Here is an 18,793-nt window from a genome sequence, read left to right on the forward strand (position 1 = left end):
CCGATAAACGGCATTCACGCTGCCACTGTTTTTACATATCTAACACCACTCACAATACTACGGCACAAGAGGAATATAAAGACTAAGAGTAGATCTCAAGGGAAACTGAAGCACTCCTATTAGTTGGTGCCCCCTACCTGCTTGCTTGAAGACTAGAAAAGAGCAAAACCAAAGAATCCCAGTGGGATTCATTCACGCAGCAAAGGGCCAAAACCTAGACACGCTTTCCTGGGGTTTCTTGAAGGTCAGAAAGGGCCCCTACAACCGCTAGGCTTGTTATATCCGGGTGGATACAACCGCTAGGCTTGTTATATCCGGGTGGGAGAGAAGAAGAACGAAGACAGGGAAAGTCTCCGGTCCTTCAGCACTCGCTCGGCCGTGCCACTATTAGGCAAGCCGATTCTGCAGGGCCAACTGTCTATGCAGCGCTGCCCCAGCCCGAAATCCAGAGAACGGCCACTGCACTCAAGGGTTCCACTGGGTTTACCTGCCAGGCAAAAGGAGTGCTGTATCGAGAGGAGAGCTGCTTAAGTGCAGTACGTAATCCGGAATAGATTACTGTAGATTAAGAACAACGAATCAACAGGGGGAGGGGGGGCAGGAAGGGAAAACTCAACACAGTGGCATCAGAATCTGCATGATTGGACAGTGGGCATGGACAGCCATGTGAGATGAAAAGGGCACTCGATTCCCCCAAATGCATTTTTCAATGGGAGGACTGAACTGGTCCAGCAGAACTTGACGCTGCTCTCGACCAGTTCAAAGATACGCTACCTAGAAGGGAAGGGTTCCTCCCGGCTGCTACAGAACAGGGTCGTTCAGGACTGCTGGCACAGGGATGGTTGCCTGGAGCAGATTGGCCGCTATCCTGTTCCCACCCACGCAGGAAGAGAAGCTCTGCCCCATACCTTTCGGATGTCAAGAGATGGGGGTGGGTGGGAGGCAAATCCCGAGACCCAAATAAAAACCAACCAGAAAGAGCTAGGAGAGTTTCTTTAGATTTTTTTTTTTTAACTAAAAGTGTGGTGAGGACTGTTTCCAGCCAGATTCCCCATCTTGATAGTCACATAAACTGAGGCAAAAGGGCTGCCTTGAGCCTACTGAACAGTTCATGAGTTCAGATTGTCGACAGCTCAGTAGAGGGTCTCGGCGTTGCTGCTCCGGGGTCGCTTGATCTTCTCAATGTTCTTTAGGATCATGTCGTGGAGAGTCACCTAGCGGGAGAGGAGACAGGAGTTGGTTTCTTCTTGGCTCAGGGAGGATCTGGCTTGCAAACGAATTTTTTGCACACACCCCCCCCAGGCAAAAAAGGCAGAGCTCGCTATTGCCTAGACAAGTGATGCCACACCACATACTCCAGGAAGAAGGGGCCCACCCTAAGAGGCCTTGGCAATCACCGTATTTTTCGTTCTATAAGACGCACCCGACCATAAGATGCACCTAGTTTTTAGAGGAAGAAAACAAGAAAAGCCAGCAAGAGCCGCAGACACACTTGCTTGGTGCTGCTCTTTAAAGACAGAGAGGCTCTGCTCAGCTGTTTCTTGACTGTAATTCAAGTAAAGGGAATGTTTGCGAGCAGCGGGCAGGTTGCTCGCTGAGAGAGGGGAGGAAGAGGACTGAGAGGAAAAAATGTGGCATTAGCAATGCTTTGGATGGAAATGAAGATGGTATTTTACATGAAGACAGCGAAGAAAGTCATGTCAGTGATTGTGAGCAACTGAGCTTCATAAATTCTGACTCTAGCAGTGATGAGTTCTTGGGGTTCACAGAAGACTAGAAGAGCACTCAAACCTTAAAGTCTCTCTTCATTTGTTAATGACAGTGATGATGGTTCTTAATGCCATTGTTGACTGCTGTTCACTTTACATGGTTGTAATATGATTCTGATATACCGGTTGTTTATTAAATACAGTAGTTTATACAACATTTGATTCAGAATACTTTTTTCTTGTTTTCCTCCTCTAAAAACTAGGTGCGTCCTATGGTCGGGTGCATCCTATACAGTGAAAAATACGGTATTTATCTACTTGCACTTTGACGTGCTTTCGAACTGCTAGGTTGGCAGGAGCAGGGACCGAACAACGGGAGCTCACCCCATCGCGGAGATTTGAACCACCGACCTTCTGATCAGCAAGTCCTAGGCTCTGTGGTTTAACCCACAGCGCCACCTGCGTCCCATCTACCCTAAGAGGCCTCGGCAATTAATAACTGGTTGAGAGACCAGCCCTCTGCAAAACTGACTCAACTGTTACGGGCCCCTGCCCCCTCAAGCACCTTAATAGGGTTTGTGCACAAGGAGGTGTTATGAATCGCCTTCAAGACTGGACTTACATATTGATTTCTGAGCTCCGAAATGATGAGCCGCAGGCTGATGTATTCCTTCTCATCCATCTCAGTCACCGTGCGACGGTAATCCTCCTACAGAGACAGTTATTTAGCCAGAATTGCTTTGCACTAAGTGGACTTGCTGCCTCATTCCATCTCCCAGCCGAGAGTCACCTGCAAAGCTGCCATTGTCTCGGGGTCTTCTCAGTCACTACCATCAGTATACCTAGACTCCAACCCCAACCCAAAAGGATGTTGACAATCAAGAACTGGTCGGAAGAGACAACAGGCCTATGCAAAACCCACAGAAACAGAAGCCGAGACCGATGTGCTCCAGGGTCTTCGCTGCGAGATCACATTCATCCGGTCCTATACCAGCTGCACTGGCTCCCGGCGGAGTACAGGATCAGGTTTAAGGTGCTGGTTTTAACCTTTAAAGCCCTATACGGCCTAGGATCCTCGTACCTACGGGACCGCCTCTCCTGGTATGCCCCACAGAGGAACCGACGGTCTGCAAATAAAGCCAACCTGAAGGTCCCAGGCCTCAGAGAGGTTAGGCTGGCCTCAACTAGAGCCAGGGCTTTTTCGGCTGTGGCTCCGATCTGGTGGAACGCTCTGTCACAAGAGACTAGGGCCCTGCGGGACCTGACATCTTTCCGCAGGGCCTGCAAGACAGAGCTGTTCCACCAGGCCTTTGGTCAGGGCGCAGCCTGACTCCCTCCTCTGGCAACCTGCACAGAATTTTGCTTAATGGTTGCCATTAATTTGATTTTAATTAATTTTTATAATGAAATGTTTTTAGAATGTTTGATTATTTGATTGTTATTAGCCGCCCTGAGCCCGGCTTTCGCTGGGGAGGGCAGGATATAAATAAAATATTATTATTATTATTATTATTATTATTATTATTATTATTATTATTTATTTGAAGCAGACCCTCATGACAACAATATTCCCCAAGGGTTCAGTCAGGAAGCCTTTTAGCCACTTCTCTAATGCTATTATTAAAAGTTCGTAACGAGAAACTCAGTTGTCACCTTAATACCTGCACTTACCACATGGGGATATTTAGCTATTTTAGAAACCAGCTTTGCCCGTGTGATGTAGTATCTGAAAAGGAAGCAAGAGAGGTGGTTCAACGGTTGGCAAGGGGGTGCCCAAACAGCATACACTAGAGAGGGACAGACCCCTCTGGAACAAAAGCCAGCCTTTGTAGGCACCCTGCGCCAAGCCGTGAAAAGGCACCCACCTAGAGATCTGGTCCAAATATGAAGCTGCTTCACTCTCCACAGTTCGAAGCTCCGCCACAGTCTCTTCCTGCAAAGGAAGGAGCCAACAAAGAAACATTTGAGGGAATTTTCAGGTGCACTTATACCTGGACGTAGCCAACCAATATCTTAACAGGTCATGCCGATGAGTCTCTGCCATGAACTGGAGACCTGAGCCCCAGCAAGGCAGAAAGAGCCACCCAAGCAGCCTTGGCCAAAAATGTTAGAAACTCAGATACATAAGCTAGGTGCCAAATGGCTCCTTAAACCAAGGTTACAGTCACCAAATCGGAATTGTCTAGTTCAGGGGTCAGCAAACTTTTCTAGCAGGGGCCAGGTCCACTGTCCCTCAGACCTTGTGGGGGGCCGGAATATATTTTGAAGAGAAAAATGAACAAATTCCTATGCCCCACAAATAACCCAGAGATACATTTTAAATACAGTGGTACCATGGGTTACATACGCTTCAGGTTACAGATGCTTTGGGTTACATACGCTTTGGGTTAGACGCTTCAGGTTACAGACTCCACTAACCCAGAAATAGTACCTCGGGTTAAGAACTTTGCTTCAGGCTGAGAACAGAAATCGTGCTCCGGCGGCGCAGCGGCAGCCCCCATTAACTAAAGTGGTGCTTCAGGTTAAGAACAGTTTCAGGTTAAGAACGGACCTCTGGAACGAATTAAGTTCTTAACCCGAGGTACCACTGTAAAAGGACAAATTCTACTCATGTAAAAACACGCTGATTCCTGGATCGTCTGCGGGCCAGATTTAGAAAGCGATTGGGCCGGATCCGGCCCCCGGGCCTTAGTTTGCCTACCTGTTGTCTAGTTGCCATTTTTGGGTAAGATGGCTCGAAAGTCTTATTTTTCAAATGATGGACTGACTGTGAGTGCTAAACTGTGGCTGTGACTGCTAGTTCAGATGACAACCTTGAGCTAGCTTACTGAGAACTTAAAGAAAAGTGACTTGATCCAGAGGCAATCCAAATATATAATGCCCTTTTCCTACCGCTTTTTCTTAATGGTGACTGCTCCTGCTCAGAAAAAGCATTTTGGTTCCTGAAATCCTGATTGCGCTCGCCACCCCAGAAAGGGACAGTTCCTCAGGATTCTGCCCCCGCCCCCCAACTGCTGACCTACCTGAATAGAAACGCCAAAGTTGTTGCCGTCCTCTATCCTGGGAATCAGCAGCTGCACCCACATTTTGACCTGCCGGGCAGAATATGTCATATTAAATAGGTGCCACTGCTTTGCTGTATACACTGAAAACAGCTGGCAGACTGTTCTATATGCAGCATCTGTGTCAGGCAGCTCAGGCTGAGACAGACAGAGAGATTTGCTGCAGAACAATTAAAACTCCAAAACCAAACAAGGATTTGAAATCTAGTCTCCTGCAATCAAAGACAACACTGGTCCAAGTTTTCACTGAGATGGTACACCCAAACCTAGGGTCTAGTGATCAGGCGGGATTGCTATGAGGAATTAGAACAAATATAGAGTAAGCCATCTGTGTCAGCAATGAAAGCATTGCGTTGACTGGGTTTAAACTATTTTGATATGATTCTTGATCAATCCACACCTCTGCATCCCTGTTCCATTTCTCTTTCTTGACCAGTCACGTACACAGCCCAGTTGCTTTGCCAGGCATGCATCCTGGGCCATAAAGATAGTGAGCAAGTTTCTTTGATGTAGCTTTTCTGATATGTTAATCTCAGGACTAGGAAACAGGTCTCTCGTAAGGTGATAATGATCGCTGTCCTCCTGGCCATCCTTCTTATCATGTGTATTGATTGTTTACCCAAAGTATGCATGCTTAACTAGTGTTTGTAGTTTAACTTTGTCCCCATGTGGGGTTTGTTGAAATGCTCAGAAGAAATCTGATTGGTTCTTACGAACACTCTGTAAAAGTTTTTGTGTGAATAAAACGACCTGGGCCGAGGGGTGGAGAGGCAGGCAGAGATTATTATATGCACCCTTCCCAGAGTATTGCTGGTTCAAGCCTCTGTGTGTATTCTTATTAATCAGAGTTCAATCCTTCCTTTACTTTGAGAACGCCTCATAGGGGGCACCTCTTCAGACTACAGAAGGGGGTGTTGTCACATGACTGAACGCTCCTCCATACAAACGAAACATTCCCATGCACAGAAAACCAACAGATCACAGAGACAGAGAGAGCTCTAAGCTAACTTTCTCCCCGATATGCTAGATTTCCATGGCCAAGAAGGCTGTGGCTAAATTGCTAAGTGGAACACCTCAATGTGTCCATATTACACCTGGGCTGATGGAACGGCACTGGCTCCAGCTGGCTACCAGACCACGTCCAAAATCTTGTTACCAACATATAGAACAGCTAAACAACTTAGGACCAGGTTACCTGAAAGACCGCTTGCTCCTGTATAGAACTGTAAGATCACCTAGCTCTAGGCAAAAATTTGAAGTGGCATCACATTCTGCAGACTGTCTCAGGACAGCAACCTGAAAAAGGGCATTTTCTGCCATTTCCACTGCACGGTGGAATGCACTTCCTTTTATCATATGTAAAGCATGGTCTATGAATTGATTCAGACGTCTTAGAATCATAAAACTGTAGAGCTGGAAGGGACCCTATGGATCATTTAGTCCAACCCCCAGCAAAGCTGTGCCATATGAGGATCGAACCTGCAACCTTGGCGTTATCAGTCCCAATCTCTAACCAACTGAGCTATCCAGGCCATGCAAAGATATATCTTTCTGCCTGGTCTTTCCTTGATCCGTAACATCTTACCCTGTTATTTCTGCTTTTCATTTGTTATAATGCTGTTCACTGTTTTTACAGTGTTTTTGAATACTTTTAAGGTTTTTTTTAAAGAAAGAAAAAAAGTGGTCTATGAAATGCTTTTAAATCATAAAATAAAAATATATGCTGGTATGAAGTAGAAGAGTTTGGACTTGATATCCCGCCTTTCACTCCCCTTACGGCAGCCTTTCTCAACCTGTGGGTCCCCAGATGTTGTTGAACTACAACTCCCACCACCCCTAGCTTGCAAGGCCAGAGTTCAGGGAATGATGGGAGTTGTAGTCCAACAACATCTGGGGACCCACAGGTTGAGAACCGCTGCCTTAAGGAGTCTCAAAGTGGCTAACAATCTCCTTTCCCTTCCTCCCCCACAACAGACACTCTGTGAGGTGAGTGAGGCTGAGAGACTTCAGAGAAGCTCACCCAGCAGCTGCATGTGGAGGAGTGGGGAATCAAACCCTGTTCACCAGATTACAAGTCCACCGCTCTTAACCACTACACCATGCTGGGATTCAGAGAAGGATTCAGTCACACAAGGCACCAGTTTGTCATCTGAAGTCTAGGCACCTCAGCAAACTTCATACAAGATTTGCCACAGTAACATGCCAGCAGAGGCCAGATCTGCGACCCCCCCATCCTTGTTGATACGCACGATTAGCCACCTCGTTCTCTCTGAGGAGCTAACTGGAAGAAAGCACATTTGATTTTATCCCTGCTGTTCAGTGCTATTAGTTTTTGGGTTTTTTAGAAAAGTTTTTATTATTAAAATAATTCAACCTTAATACACACATATTGCGAATATACAAGCATACATTTCATACATTCCTTAAAAATGTTCAAACATACCTACACTCAGTCCCACAGATAATTCCTTTTCCCATCACCATCCACCACCCCTCACCCCACCTTTGTGTTCGACTTCCAATCTACTCGATTGCAATTTCTTTCCACTTCTATTACTTGCTTTCACACACCTTTAACCTAATTTCAGGCTTCTTTTTCTATTACACACAGTTATCCATCTTATGTAGTATTTCAAACAGAACTTGTTTATTCTAATAAACATTTTTAAGGGCCGTATGAAATGTATGTTTGTATATTCGCAATATGTGTGTATTAATGTTGAATTGTTTTCATAATAAAAACTTTTCAAAAAATAAATAAGTAATGAATAGCACTGATTTTATCCCTGCTCTTCGGAGCACCACTACAGGAAACGGATCTGAAAAGCGTCGGAGCCCAGCACTCACCGTGTTGCATTTCTCAATGAGCAGCCGGATCTCGGGTTTCACCTTCTCAATGATGTCCACCAACTGCTGGTTGCTCTTCAGCATCCCATTAGGCATGACAAAGACTTTGGTACCTGGTGCCACGAGAAAAGATTTGCCACTTATTCCATGGAGTGTGAGCATGGGTGCGCATGTATGTGCTTGCCGCTCAGCAGGTCAGGAAGGGCCATAAGCTCGGTGGCAGAGCAACAGCTTTGCCGGTTCAACCCCTGGCCTCTCCAGGTAGGGCTGGGAGAGATGCCTGTCTGAAACCCTGGAGAGCTGCTGCCAGTCAGTGTAGGCAATATTGAGCAAGATGGACCAATGGTCTGGCTCAGTGTAAGGCAACTTCCTATGTTCCAGGATACCCGTGGGGTTTTATGCAGGCACAGTAGGCAGAGTCTATTCCTACTTCCAAGGTCCATAAATAGCAACACCCTAGTGGTCCCTGGCCCTAAGGAAGTCAGATTAGCTTCAACCAGAGCCAGGGCCTTTTCAACACTGGCTCCGGCCTGGTGGAACGCTCTGTCTCATGAGACCAGGGCCCTGCGGGATCTGATTTCTTTCCGCAGGGCCTGTAAGACAGAGTTGTTCCGCCTGGCCTTTGGCTTGGAGCCAATTTGATTCCCTCCCCCACTTTCCTTTTGCTTCTCCTCCTGTGATGAGGCTGCATTTTAACATTTTAATGTTTCAATATTTTAATGTTGTATTTTAATCTTGTTTTTAAGTAGCATTCATTCAGCTCGTTTTTATTACTGCTTGTTAGCTGCCCTGAGCCCGGCCTTGGCTGGGGAGGGCGGGGTATAAATAAAAATTATTATTATTATTATTATTATTATTATTATTATTATTATTATTATGCAAGCGTTTTAAACGCATTAACTCATGAACCAAACACATTAACTCAGGACAAAAACTTTAAAAAAGAATGGGGAAAAATATAATTTATCTAAGAGACCACTGCAAGCAGATGGAAACACTGGCAGGATTTGAATCCCACTTGTAATGTAACAAATACTATGGATAATGTGGATTGATTTAAAATATAGAATATGGAATAATATGCAGTTGTAAATGTTGACAATAGGACCCATGGAGGGGATGGGGGGGGAATCTCAAGATTCAGAGTTATCTCTATATATGCATATGTGTTTGGAATGTTACAAATTTATATTTGTAAAATAATAATAATTTTTTTTAAAAAAAACCCACACACCAACAACAACACCACATTAATATAGGAGGTAACAACCTTTGCAGGAGCCATATATCTTTAAAAAGGTGTGCAGTAGGGAATTTCAGCAGGCGGAATTTATCATCACAGAACAGCAGGATCTGAAAAGTTGCACCTGCTCAAATGTCCTCTTCCACATAGCTATTAAAATTAGGTGCTGCATAGATATTATTGATTTTGACCATTTAATGACATAGGAATTGAATTCCAGTGATTTATTGGGGGGGGGCACTCTCTTTTTAGTTAATTTCAAAAATAGTGGCTTTGAACTCTCAAACCTGGGATCCCTACGCTCCGTTTCTGTTCTTTGAAACTTCATGTTGTGAATTAGAAGACTGACAGCGTAAGCCAGGCCACAAATAATGCAACTGTGGCTTTCCCAATTAACTGCAAATGAATTTCAACCATACAGGGAACACTATGCACAACATCTTGGCAGTACAGTGGTACCATGGTTCTCAAACGTCATGGTTCTCAAACGCCTGAGTTCTCAAATGCCAAAAACCTGTAAGTGTTCCAGTTTTCAAACGTTTTTCAGAAGCTGAACGTTTCTGGGGCACCTGCAACAATCAGAAGCTGCGCCTGGGATTTCAAACATTTCGGAAGTCAAACAGATTAAGTCTGGCATTTTTGTTTTTGCTATTTATTTTGTGTTTTTGTTTTTGAGGCTTTTTCGGTTAATTTGTTTTTGTGGCTGTGTGGAATCTAGTTCAGCTACTGATTGATTGATTGTGTGACTGCAGAAAGGGATAAAAGCAATGACTATCATCAGTGCAGGTAAGAAAAAATAATAATTTTAATTTTTAGCATCTACAATACTGTCTTATTTATTTTATAGTATAGTATATTGATTATTGCTTTCATTTTATGGATCAATAGTCTCATTAGATAGTAAAATTCATGTTAAATTGCTGTTTTAGGGGTTGTTTTTAAAAGTCTGGAAAGGATTAATGCGTTTTGCATTACTTTCTATGGGAAAGCGTGCCTCAGTTTTGGAATGCTTTGGTTCTGGAATGGACTTCCGGAACAGATTAATTTTGAGAACCAAAGGTACCACTGTAATATTGAAACCACATAAGGATCCAGCCATCTGGCAGTAAAGTTGCAAAAAGCTGGAGTATTTCAAGGGATCATTTCAAATTCCTAGAAGTCTATTGTGTACTGAGCAGCTGCATCAGGGACAAATTTATGGTCAAGGTGCAGGCCACAATTACATCAGTGAATTAATACTTTAATTCCTTGGCACCAATATAAAAGTTTAAGGTTTCTGGATTTTCCCAACCCCGTATGCTCAGAGTGTTCACTCAATTAGACAAGTTTCGTAAGACAAACACAAACTCCCAAACCAGCATTGACAGCAACCAGATGCCATGAATTTAGCAGTGGAAGTTTAGGAACTCACCCTGGAAGGTTTCATCACAGTCTTCCAGCTTTCTCTTCTTCATATTGGGCTGAAAAAACAAAGAGGACGTTATTATTTTTTACAGAAAGAAAGCAAATATGTACAAAGTTATTCATGGGGGGGGGGATGTATTGTATCAAACCATAAAATCTAAAGAAGCGTGTTTATCCAAATAACTAAAACTGTAGGAGAAAAAGAGAAATAGGTAAAGGAAATTACAAAAGGAGGGTATGGAAAAAGAAAGGACCCAAAGAAGGCAAAGAGGAAGAGAAAATAATAGGTGTATTTGGTGTAAGTATATACCATTTGCATCCTTAACTAATTAAATAAGTTTAATTGAACGTATAAGAATCACGTTCCTGACTTGCCATCTCAGTCAAACAAGCGAAAATGAAACACAAGTACCTAAATTGTCTTGAAATTCCGACGATTTATAAATAAAACTTCAACTTTTGAGAAATTTGTCATGTGCATGGCTTTCTTTGATTCTTCTATAGGAGGTTAACTCATGCCAAAAGGGCAGGAAATTCTATTCTGCATACACAGAATATGGAGAGGAAGACATGGGTCCTGACACAAGCAACTATTGCTTTTGCTTCTAGTTCCCAGACAGCTTTCTCTCTGTCCAGACCCTCTCAGTAAATGTGAGCATTATGCAGTTTTGATCAACGTCTCAAATATTAAACCCAGGTAAAGTGAACCACCTTACCCCATCCAGTCCATCATGACTGTTTGTGAGCAGGATTGGGTCTGGAACAGGAAGGTTCATATCTGAGTGGATTTGGGTGAGATCGTGAATGTTCAGAATGGGATCCTAGGAAAGGAGAATAGCCGAAGCATAATGTTAACACATTCCCAAACAGAACCAGCCAAACTTGAATCCAACACCAAACCCGCCCTGAGACCCCCCCAGGTATAGGACAGTATAAAATAAATAATAATAAAATAATAATAATAATAATAATAATAATAATAATAATAATAATAATTCAGTCTGCTATAGTCAAGAGCCACTCACTGGACAAGAAAAACCAGGTGAGAGGCACGGGGCTTGCAACTCTTACCTTAAGGAACGCATCGAGTTCTAAAAGCTTCTTTGGGAAAAAACTTGCCACCAGATCCTCAGCCTGAAGGACAAAGAAAAGCCAGCTGTGAAGCATGAATTAATACTGAGATTATCTGCAAATGGGCAGATCAGAAATTAACCCCAAATTAACCCTCTGTATGAACCAGTAGAACCCCTTCCAAAGGCAAAAGCCATGATGAGCCTTGGATACTGCAGGGGCCAGAACAGAGCTACAGACAAGCTTTCTAATTGACTAGCTGAAGTTCTCTTAAGAGTCATCAAAGGGTCTCCAGCAAGATGTTCCAGCAACAGAAACATCCAGACCCTTAAGCATTAAGGGCAGGTGGCAGGAAGGAATCGCGACACTTACTTCACCTGTGATCCGCTCCCTGAAAGAGTCTACCTACAGGAGAGAAGAGAAGCAGTTTAGAACAGAGTCCAAACTGGGTAAAACAGAGTGACCCAAGCATACACAGAGCTGTGTTCTGTACAGTAGCACAATATTCTCATAGAATCAAAGAACTGTAGAGTTGGGAATGATGTCTGAGGGTCATCTAGTCGAAACCCTTGCAATGCAGAATTATGCAGGTGGCCCTATGGGGATCAAACCCACTGTGGGACTCAGGAGTCCAGAATTTGCTTAGAATCAACAACCCAGGGCACAAAAAGTTATGTACCACCTGAAAGCATTTTTCTGAAATTATTTAGCCGTGCTCCAAGTTTTTTACAGACCCCGCTGATTCTGGGGATTACGGGGTTGGAAAAATCTTTACTCCCTGGCCATCTAGAAGTTTGGTGCTGCCACTAGAGATTCCACAATCTCTTTTCCTATCCTGCACCAACCCATTCTTTAGCTCCTCTTTCAAACTCAGCGCAGTATTGCTGCCAACAGTCACCGCATAAGGCCAGAGCGGCAAGTTCCCAAGTGGGTGTTTTTTGGACCATGTGCATATAAACAGATGAAGCTGGCCATACTAAGTCAGATCATTGGTCCTTGTCACAGCTAGATGGCGTGCCGGGATTTGTTTGAACGGGACATGCCTATGCCTTCGGTCTTCCCCACTTTCAGCACGCCCTGCAGCCCCCACAAGACTACCCACAAGAGAACGCAGCCTTGCCATCTCCAGCCAGTGGCTAAAATTACCTGCCTTCTCCATCCTTCCTTTTTTTTATCTGAGTTATACATACGCAGTGCCTACAGAATATGTCTCATGCCTGAACAACTGACATAGCTAATTCTTGCAAAGATGGCTCCATTAAGCTATGCCAGTACTGGAGCTCTCTTCTACACATACCCCTCTGATGCCGATAAATAATTGGTTTGAAACCCACATTGCGGTAATGGTTTCTTAACATTTGACACTGCGATATACCATGATTGGTCCGTGAGCTATGTAAAAAATTGTGACATGGGGAAAACTGTGAAGTTTTCTTCTCTCGTGTTTCCTGCCACCCCTGTTGCTCTGTACAGGTGTAACAATATGTTAAAATCAAGTAAAAATGTGTCAGTTCTGCAACCCTAATTGTGGCAGTTGCCAGGACATTACCCTACATTGTTCCATCCTTATTTCAGACATTGTGATATATCGGTACACAACGGTACCTCGGTTCTTAAACATAATCTGTTCCGGAAGACGGTTCGAGTTCCGAAACATTCGAAAACCGAGGTGCAAAGGGCGGCCTGCAAATTTCATTGAGAAAATTGAAAAACACACAGTGAAAGCCATTCAACTTCCAAGCACAGCTGTCAACTTTCCCCTTTTTTTAAAGGGAAATTCCCTTATTCCGAATAGGATTCCTCGCAAGAAAAGGGAAAAGTTGACAGCTATGCTTCTGAGGCATGTTCGAAAATGGAAGCATTTACTTCCAGGTTTTAGGCGTTCCAAGTTCTGAAATGTTCGTCAACGGAGACGTTTGAGAACTGGGTACCACTGTACTGTGATGTTTAGCTGGTGATATATCACAATGTTGAAAACCAGACAAATGCTCAGCCCTACCTCTGATCAACCATTAGATTTGCTGATGTGTCAGTATAAGAAGTTACAGCAGATGAGGGGGCCATCTCCTATGTTCCCTTCAAAACAGCCTCCAAATTATAGCAGTCTACCCTACTTCTTTATGCTAGCATATGGGTCAGCCAATGTTATTTTTCCTCCACACACATGCTTTCCCTGGATCTAGGCCTCACCTATGGCACACCAAATATGCATTAAAAACAACCACCACCACTGCCTCAAAGTAGAAGTGGTCCCCCTGTCCACTGGATGTTATCAGAAATGGATAGATTCAGCCTCAAGGCTGTGGCACAGTTTTGTTTTTTCTCCAAAGAATATCAATCCCTTTTACTTAAGAAGAGCACATAATGCGTCATGGGAAGCAATACTTTGCCTCCTACATGTGGGTTGCAAAGTCATATATTTGCATAGCAAGGCTTGCATCATATTTACACATGGTCTGTTACTTAGACAGAAAGCAGCCCTCGCTCTCAGGATTGCTTGGAGCCACCAATTTTGCGGCACTCACTGTTCCCCGTCACGTGTCTTTCAGTGGACAAGTTAAGAACGTGTTTTTACTCAAGGCAGCTTTGGGGCAAGTTAGGCATCCTGTTTTAACACTCTACTGGGTGTAAAGATTTTACTACTAACTCTTGCTAGTTTCACAATTGCTTTAATGTTTTACCGTTCTGTAGTTGAAGATCTTTGTACAGTGGTACCTTGGGTTAAGTACTTAATTCGTTCCAGAGGTCTGTTCTTAACCTGAAACTGTTCTTAACCTGAAGCACCACTTTAGCTAATGGGGCCTCCTGCTGCCGCCGTAGCACGATTTCTGTTCTCATCCTGAAGCAAAGTTCTTAACCTGAGGTAATATTTCTGGGTTAGTGGAATCTGTAACCTGAAGCGTATGTAACTTGAAGCATATGTCACCCAAGGTACCAGTGTATTTGGGTTTTCATGATTAAGAGAAAATTTTAAAATCTGTGAAACTGATAGATTATTTGCTAGAAGGAGATAAATGGGGCAAGAGTTGCTCCCCCTTTCTCCCTCCTCACAATTCTAAAACCCTCCTACTAATGACCTCTCAGGAGTCTGCCTAAACAGGAAAACTCTTCCCCTCATACTTGTCACTCTTCATCCTCTTTAGGAAAAGGATGTGACAACCATACTTTTCTCTGCTGATGCAAATATTCCCTGGCAGCAGAGCGAAGTGTGCCACCCTTGGCTCAGGTAGGTTGGGATGGTAGCGGCGGCGAGCAGAAATCCCCCCCAAACCCTCTACTACTTTTGTGCAAGAATATAGGGTCTAGCAGAGATGTTCCTACTCTACCACACTCTTTTTTGCCCATGATCTGTTAGTGATAACAGAGATCAAGTGAAGACTAGGGGAGAAACAGTTTTGCTTCTCCATTTTCTTCTGTTTCATCTCCTGCTTTTAAAAAATAATACACAACACGATCTTGATTTCCAATATTAAGAGTATACCGGAGGTGCGGGGGGGGGGGGCCAAAGGGACTCAAGAGGGTCCAGGGAAAGACAGATTTCCCATCCCTGCCCCCCTCGCATGGATGGCTTTTTACTTCAATCCAATGTAGGAGATCAGAGGATGATGATCACTTGCAGGATCAGAAAGCAAAACAGACACACCTCCAAATATGCATCTGAGTGCAGGTGCCCTCTTCCTGGAAAGCACTGTTTTCAATATCCAGCTGCCATCCTTGAGGCCGCCAGAAGAAGAGGGGGCAGCACTCTTGATACCCCTCCCCTCCAAAAAATGATGCTGGGCCGCAGCTTTGCCTCAGCACCATCCTGCTCTAACTACCAACTGCCATCACTGATGTCAGAGGGGGAGGAAGCAGCAGTTTCTCCATTATGTTTAGACCCAGCTCCATGACCTGTTGAATTAAAAGCTGCTGAGCTTTATAATTAAGAACTAGTGTGACTTTGCTTTTTTACCTTCTCCCCTCCCAATCTTGTGTTGTGTTTAAGTTGAAAGCCTGCAGGCAAGGCCTGTTTTCCCTCCCTGATCTTTGCAAGTTACTCTGAACGATTTATTGTCAGCTGAAGACCAAGGTATAAATGCATTAAATAAAATAAGCAGTAGACAATTTAACAGCTACCTAAAAATAGGTGAATGGGCAAACTAATTTTTAAAATGGGAAGCTCTCCCAAACGCAAAGAAGCAAAAAAGGACCACGCAAGACTTCTATCCAGACCGATTATAAGAAAGTCTGCACTTTAAACTACAAGAAAGTTTGCGCAAAAAAAGCCCATTACCGCAACAGAAAATTGACAGGTGAATAGTAATACACATATAAAATGCAACGGAGCCTGAACTATTTCCTACATGCTACCAGTCTGAAACTTAACTTTAAGGCTGGGTAAAAGAGAAAAAAAAAAATAGAGAAAATTGATAGGCTCTCAATTCAGGACAAGAAATGGCTCTTAATTTTTTTAAAAAATATATTTTCTTTTAAAAAACTGTTAAAAATAGCTGGGGTTCAAATGAAATCTAAGTGGAACATAACCATTAAAAATACCCATGAAACTGGATCTAGTATGCTCTATCAAACGGATCTGAGCTAAAGCCTGATTTTTTATTATTATACATGAAAAATGAATCCTGAGGAACACTATGTGACCTCTTAAGTCAAACATTATAAATATTGCACAATAGGTCATGCACTGTATATATATTTGTATATATTATTGTTCAAATGTTGAATAAGCATGCTGTCAAGTGGCACGACCATCTAATTTCTATCTATTCTGACCAGCTGCTACATGCCAACTCACAGTTCTGAGTACAGTACTGAGCTTCCAAAACATAGCCTTGCTTATCATTCCTTAACTTCACACGGAAATCCTTAATTTGGCAATTACTCTTCTAGGCTGATAAAATCTAGCCAGGGCAAAAGTCATATTGGGCGAATGATCTGAGGTGTACAGCACGTTCCTGGACGATATAATAAATTTAGATGCAAACAGGTGTGCTTTACCAGCCAGAATGCATTGCTTGCTTGGGAAATATACAAGCTACTATAAACTTGGAAGTTTGACTTAAATGGAGACTTTTTCCTCAAATCCCTTTGATCTGAATAAACCCACCCTCTGCAGGGCAGGTCAAAAACAGTAACATCCAAGCAGCCTAAAGAAGCCACCATTGCAGGATGTAGCAACAGCAGGTGCACTTGGCCTGTCAGAGTCAAGCAGAGAGCATCCCCCGTGGCCAGAGGCAGCGTAGTTCCAAGGATCAGCAGCTTGGGCAGAAAAGTAGAACACGACTCTGATAATAATACAGTGGTACCTCGGGTTACATACGCTTCAGGTTACAGACTCCGCTAACCCAGAAGTAGTACCTCGGGTTAAGAACTTTGCTTCAGGATGAGAACAGAAATTGTGCTCCGTTGGCGCGGTGGCAGCGGGAGGCCCATTAGCTAAAGTGGTGCTTCAGGTTAAGAACAGTTTCAGGTTAAGAACGGACCTCTGGAACGAATTAATTTCTTAACCTGAGGTACCACTGTAATAATAATTTGATATCATCATCAACCTTTATTAAAGTCCAGAGACCCAACAAGTAATAATTTATTTATACCTGTCCATCTGTCTGGGTTTCCCCAGCCACTCTTAATCCCAAGGTCGTGGGTTCAAGGCCCACGTTGGGCGAAATATCCCTGCATTTCAGGGGGGCTGGCCTAGATGACCCCCCCAGGTACCTTAAAGGTAAAGGGACCCCTGACCATTAGGTCCAGTCGTGGCTGTTTCTGGGGTTGCGGCGCTCATCTCGCATTATTGGCTGAGGGAGCCGGTGTACAGCTTCCAGGTCATGTGGCCAGCATGACTAAGCCGCTTCTGGCGAACCAGAGCAGCGCACGGAAACGCCGTTTACCTTCCTGCCGGAGCGGTACCTATTTATCTACTTGCACTGGTGTGCTTTCAAACTGCTAGGTGGGCAGGAGCAGGGACCGAGCAACGGGAGCTCACCCTGTCGCAGGGATTCGAACCGCCGACCTTCTGATCGGCAAGTCCTAGGCTCTGTGGTTTAACCCACACCCGGTTCCCTTGCAATCGTGCAATAAGACTCGGTGTGATCATGCCAACTTCCCAAGAGGCAGGGATGCAATCCGAAAATCTTAAGGCACGCGGCTAAGGGTTCCTACTGCCTCCCTCCTTAAATGGCGAGGTGGTGAGCCAGGCCCGTTGTGTCTTGGCTAAGCGGGGTGCGGGGGGTGACGGGCCCGGGGCAGAGGCCCCCCCCCCAAGGGCGCTGGGCCAGAAGGGCCTCAGCCCTCCATGGCAACCGGCCCTCTCGCCCCGTCAGCGGAGAGGAGCCGCGGCTGAAACGCCCCGGGGAAAACCTCTCCCGCCTCCTTCCGGAGGCCGGCGCTCTGCACATGCTCCGGGGCACGCACGCCCCGCGAAGCAACTTAGCCGCTCTCGTCTCCTTCCCGCCCCTCCGAGGCCCCGCTTCCCTCCGTACCTTGATCTTAACTTCCGGATCCACCTTGAGCAGGGAGGCCATGGCAGGGCGGGGGAACCGCTATCCCTCTAGCCGGGTCCGTCTCGTTTTCGTTCCGCGAACGCGCCGCCGCCGCCACCCGAGCAAACCACCACCGGCTTCTTGGCCGCGGCCGGAAATGACGGCATAACGCCTCGCCGACGCCGCTTCGCCAACCGCCGCGCGCGCCTTCAGCTTCCCACGTGATTCGCTCCCCCGCCCCCCACGCCGCTCGTGTCTTTTGTCTTCCGCTCTCCCGCCTCATCCGGGGTAACTGACGCACGAGCTGGACAAGCAGCTTCCGAGAGGCGTGGGAGGAGCCTGAGAGGAGTTACCAAGAAACGGGAATGAGCGCGCAGGGAAACTGATCCCGCGATAAATGGTTCCGGCGTGATTAAAAGCTAATACTGTAATAATAATAATAATAATAATAATAATAATAATAATAATAATAATAATAATAATAATAATAATAATAATAAAATCAAAATGTTAAAATATAATAATAATAATCTTTGGGTGGTCCTTTAGGGGACCCTGCATTTCTGCCCCAGAAGTCCTGCTCCAATAACACCGCTGAACATGAGTACTTGGAACCAGGAGAGCTTTCTGTGACCACTCCCTAGCCTGCTTTGGCATCTGTCGCCTGATGGAGGGCCGTCACTGCTCCCTCCACTACAACCTGCTAAATTATTTATTTTTATAATAATGATAATAATGATGCTGATAATAATCTTTTATTTATACCCCACCCACCTGGCTGGGTTTCTCCAGCCACTCTGTGCAGTTTTCAACAGAACATTGAAAACAGAATAAAACTTCAAACATTAAAAACTTCCCTAAACAGGGCTGCCTTCAGATGTCTTCTAAAAGTCGGATTATTTCCTTGACATCTGATGGGAGGGTGTTTCACAGGGCGGGCGCCACTACCAAGAAGGCCCTCTGCCTGGTTCCCTGTAATGA

General features: G+C 44.7%; 1 protein-coding gene across 1 annotated transcript; it reads right to left on the reverse strand.

Moving 5' to 3' along the window:
- Window positions 1-982: 982 nt before the first annotated feature.
- Window positions 983-18,033, reverse strand: PSME3 (proteasome activator subunit 3). Its single transcript, XM_081166873.1, has 11 exons — window positions 17,813-18,033; window positions 11,709-11,741; window positions 11,337-11,399; window positions 10,982-11,086; window positions 10,273-10,321; window positions 7,619-7,731; window positions 4,733-4,801; window positions 3,575-3,642; window positions 3,381-3,435; window positions 2,332-2,418; window positions 983-1,214 (listed from the first exon to the last, which is right to left on the reverse strand). Exons 1-11 carry the CDS (start codon window positions 17,852-17,854, stop codon window positions 1,134-1,136), a joined length of 765 nt encoding a protein of 254 aa, XP_081022999.1. The 5' UTR covers window positions 17,855-18,033; the 3' UTR covers window positions 983-1,133.
- Window positions 18,034-18,793: the final 760 nt, after the last annotated feature.

This window comes from Podarcis bocagei (assembly GCF_964188305.1).
Source record: "Podarcis bocagei genome assembly, chromosome: 13".
Taxonomy (NCBI): Eukaryota; Metazoa; Chordata; class Lepidosauria; order Squamata; family Lacertidae; genus Podarcis; species Podarcis bocagei.

What these genes read in the sequence shown, in the direction of transcription:
- PSME3 (XM_081166873.1), bottom strand. Translation starts at nt 17,854, where the DNA reads ATGGCCTCCCTGCTCAAGGTGGATCCGGAAGTTAAGATCAAG. An exon ending in GGGAGCGGATCACAGGTGAA is followed by an intron (nt 11,400 to 11,708) that starts GTAAGTGTCGCG and finishes TTTGTCCTTCAG; the next exon opens with GCTGAGGATCTGGTGGCAAG. An exon ending in CGGAGCTCAGAAATCAATAT is followed by an intron (nt 1,215 to 2,331) that starts GTAAGTCCAGTC and finishes CTCTCCCGCTAG; the next exon opens with GTGACTCTCCACGACATGAT.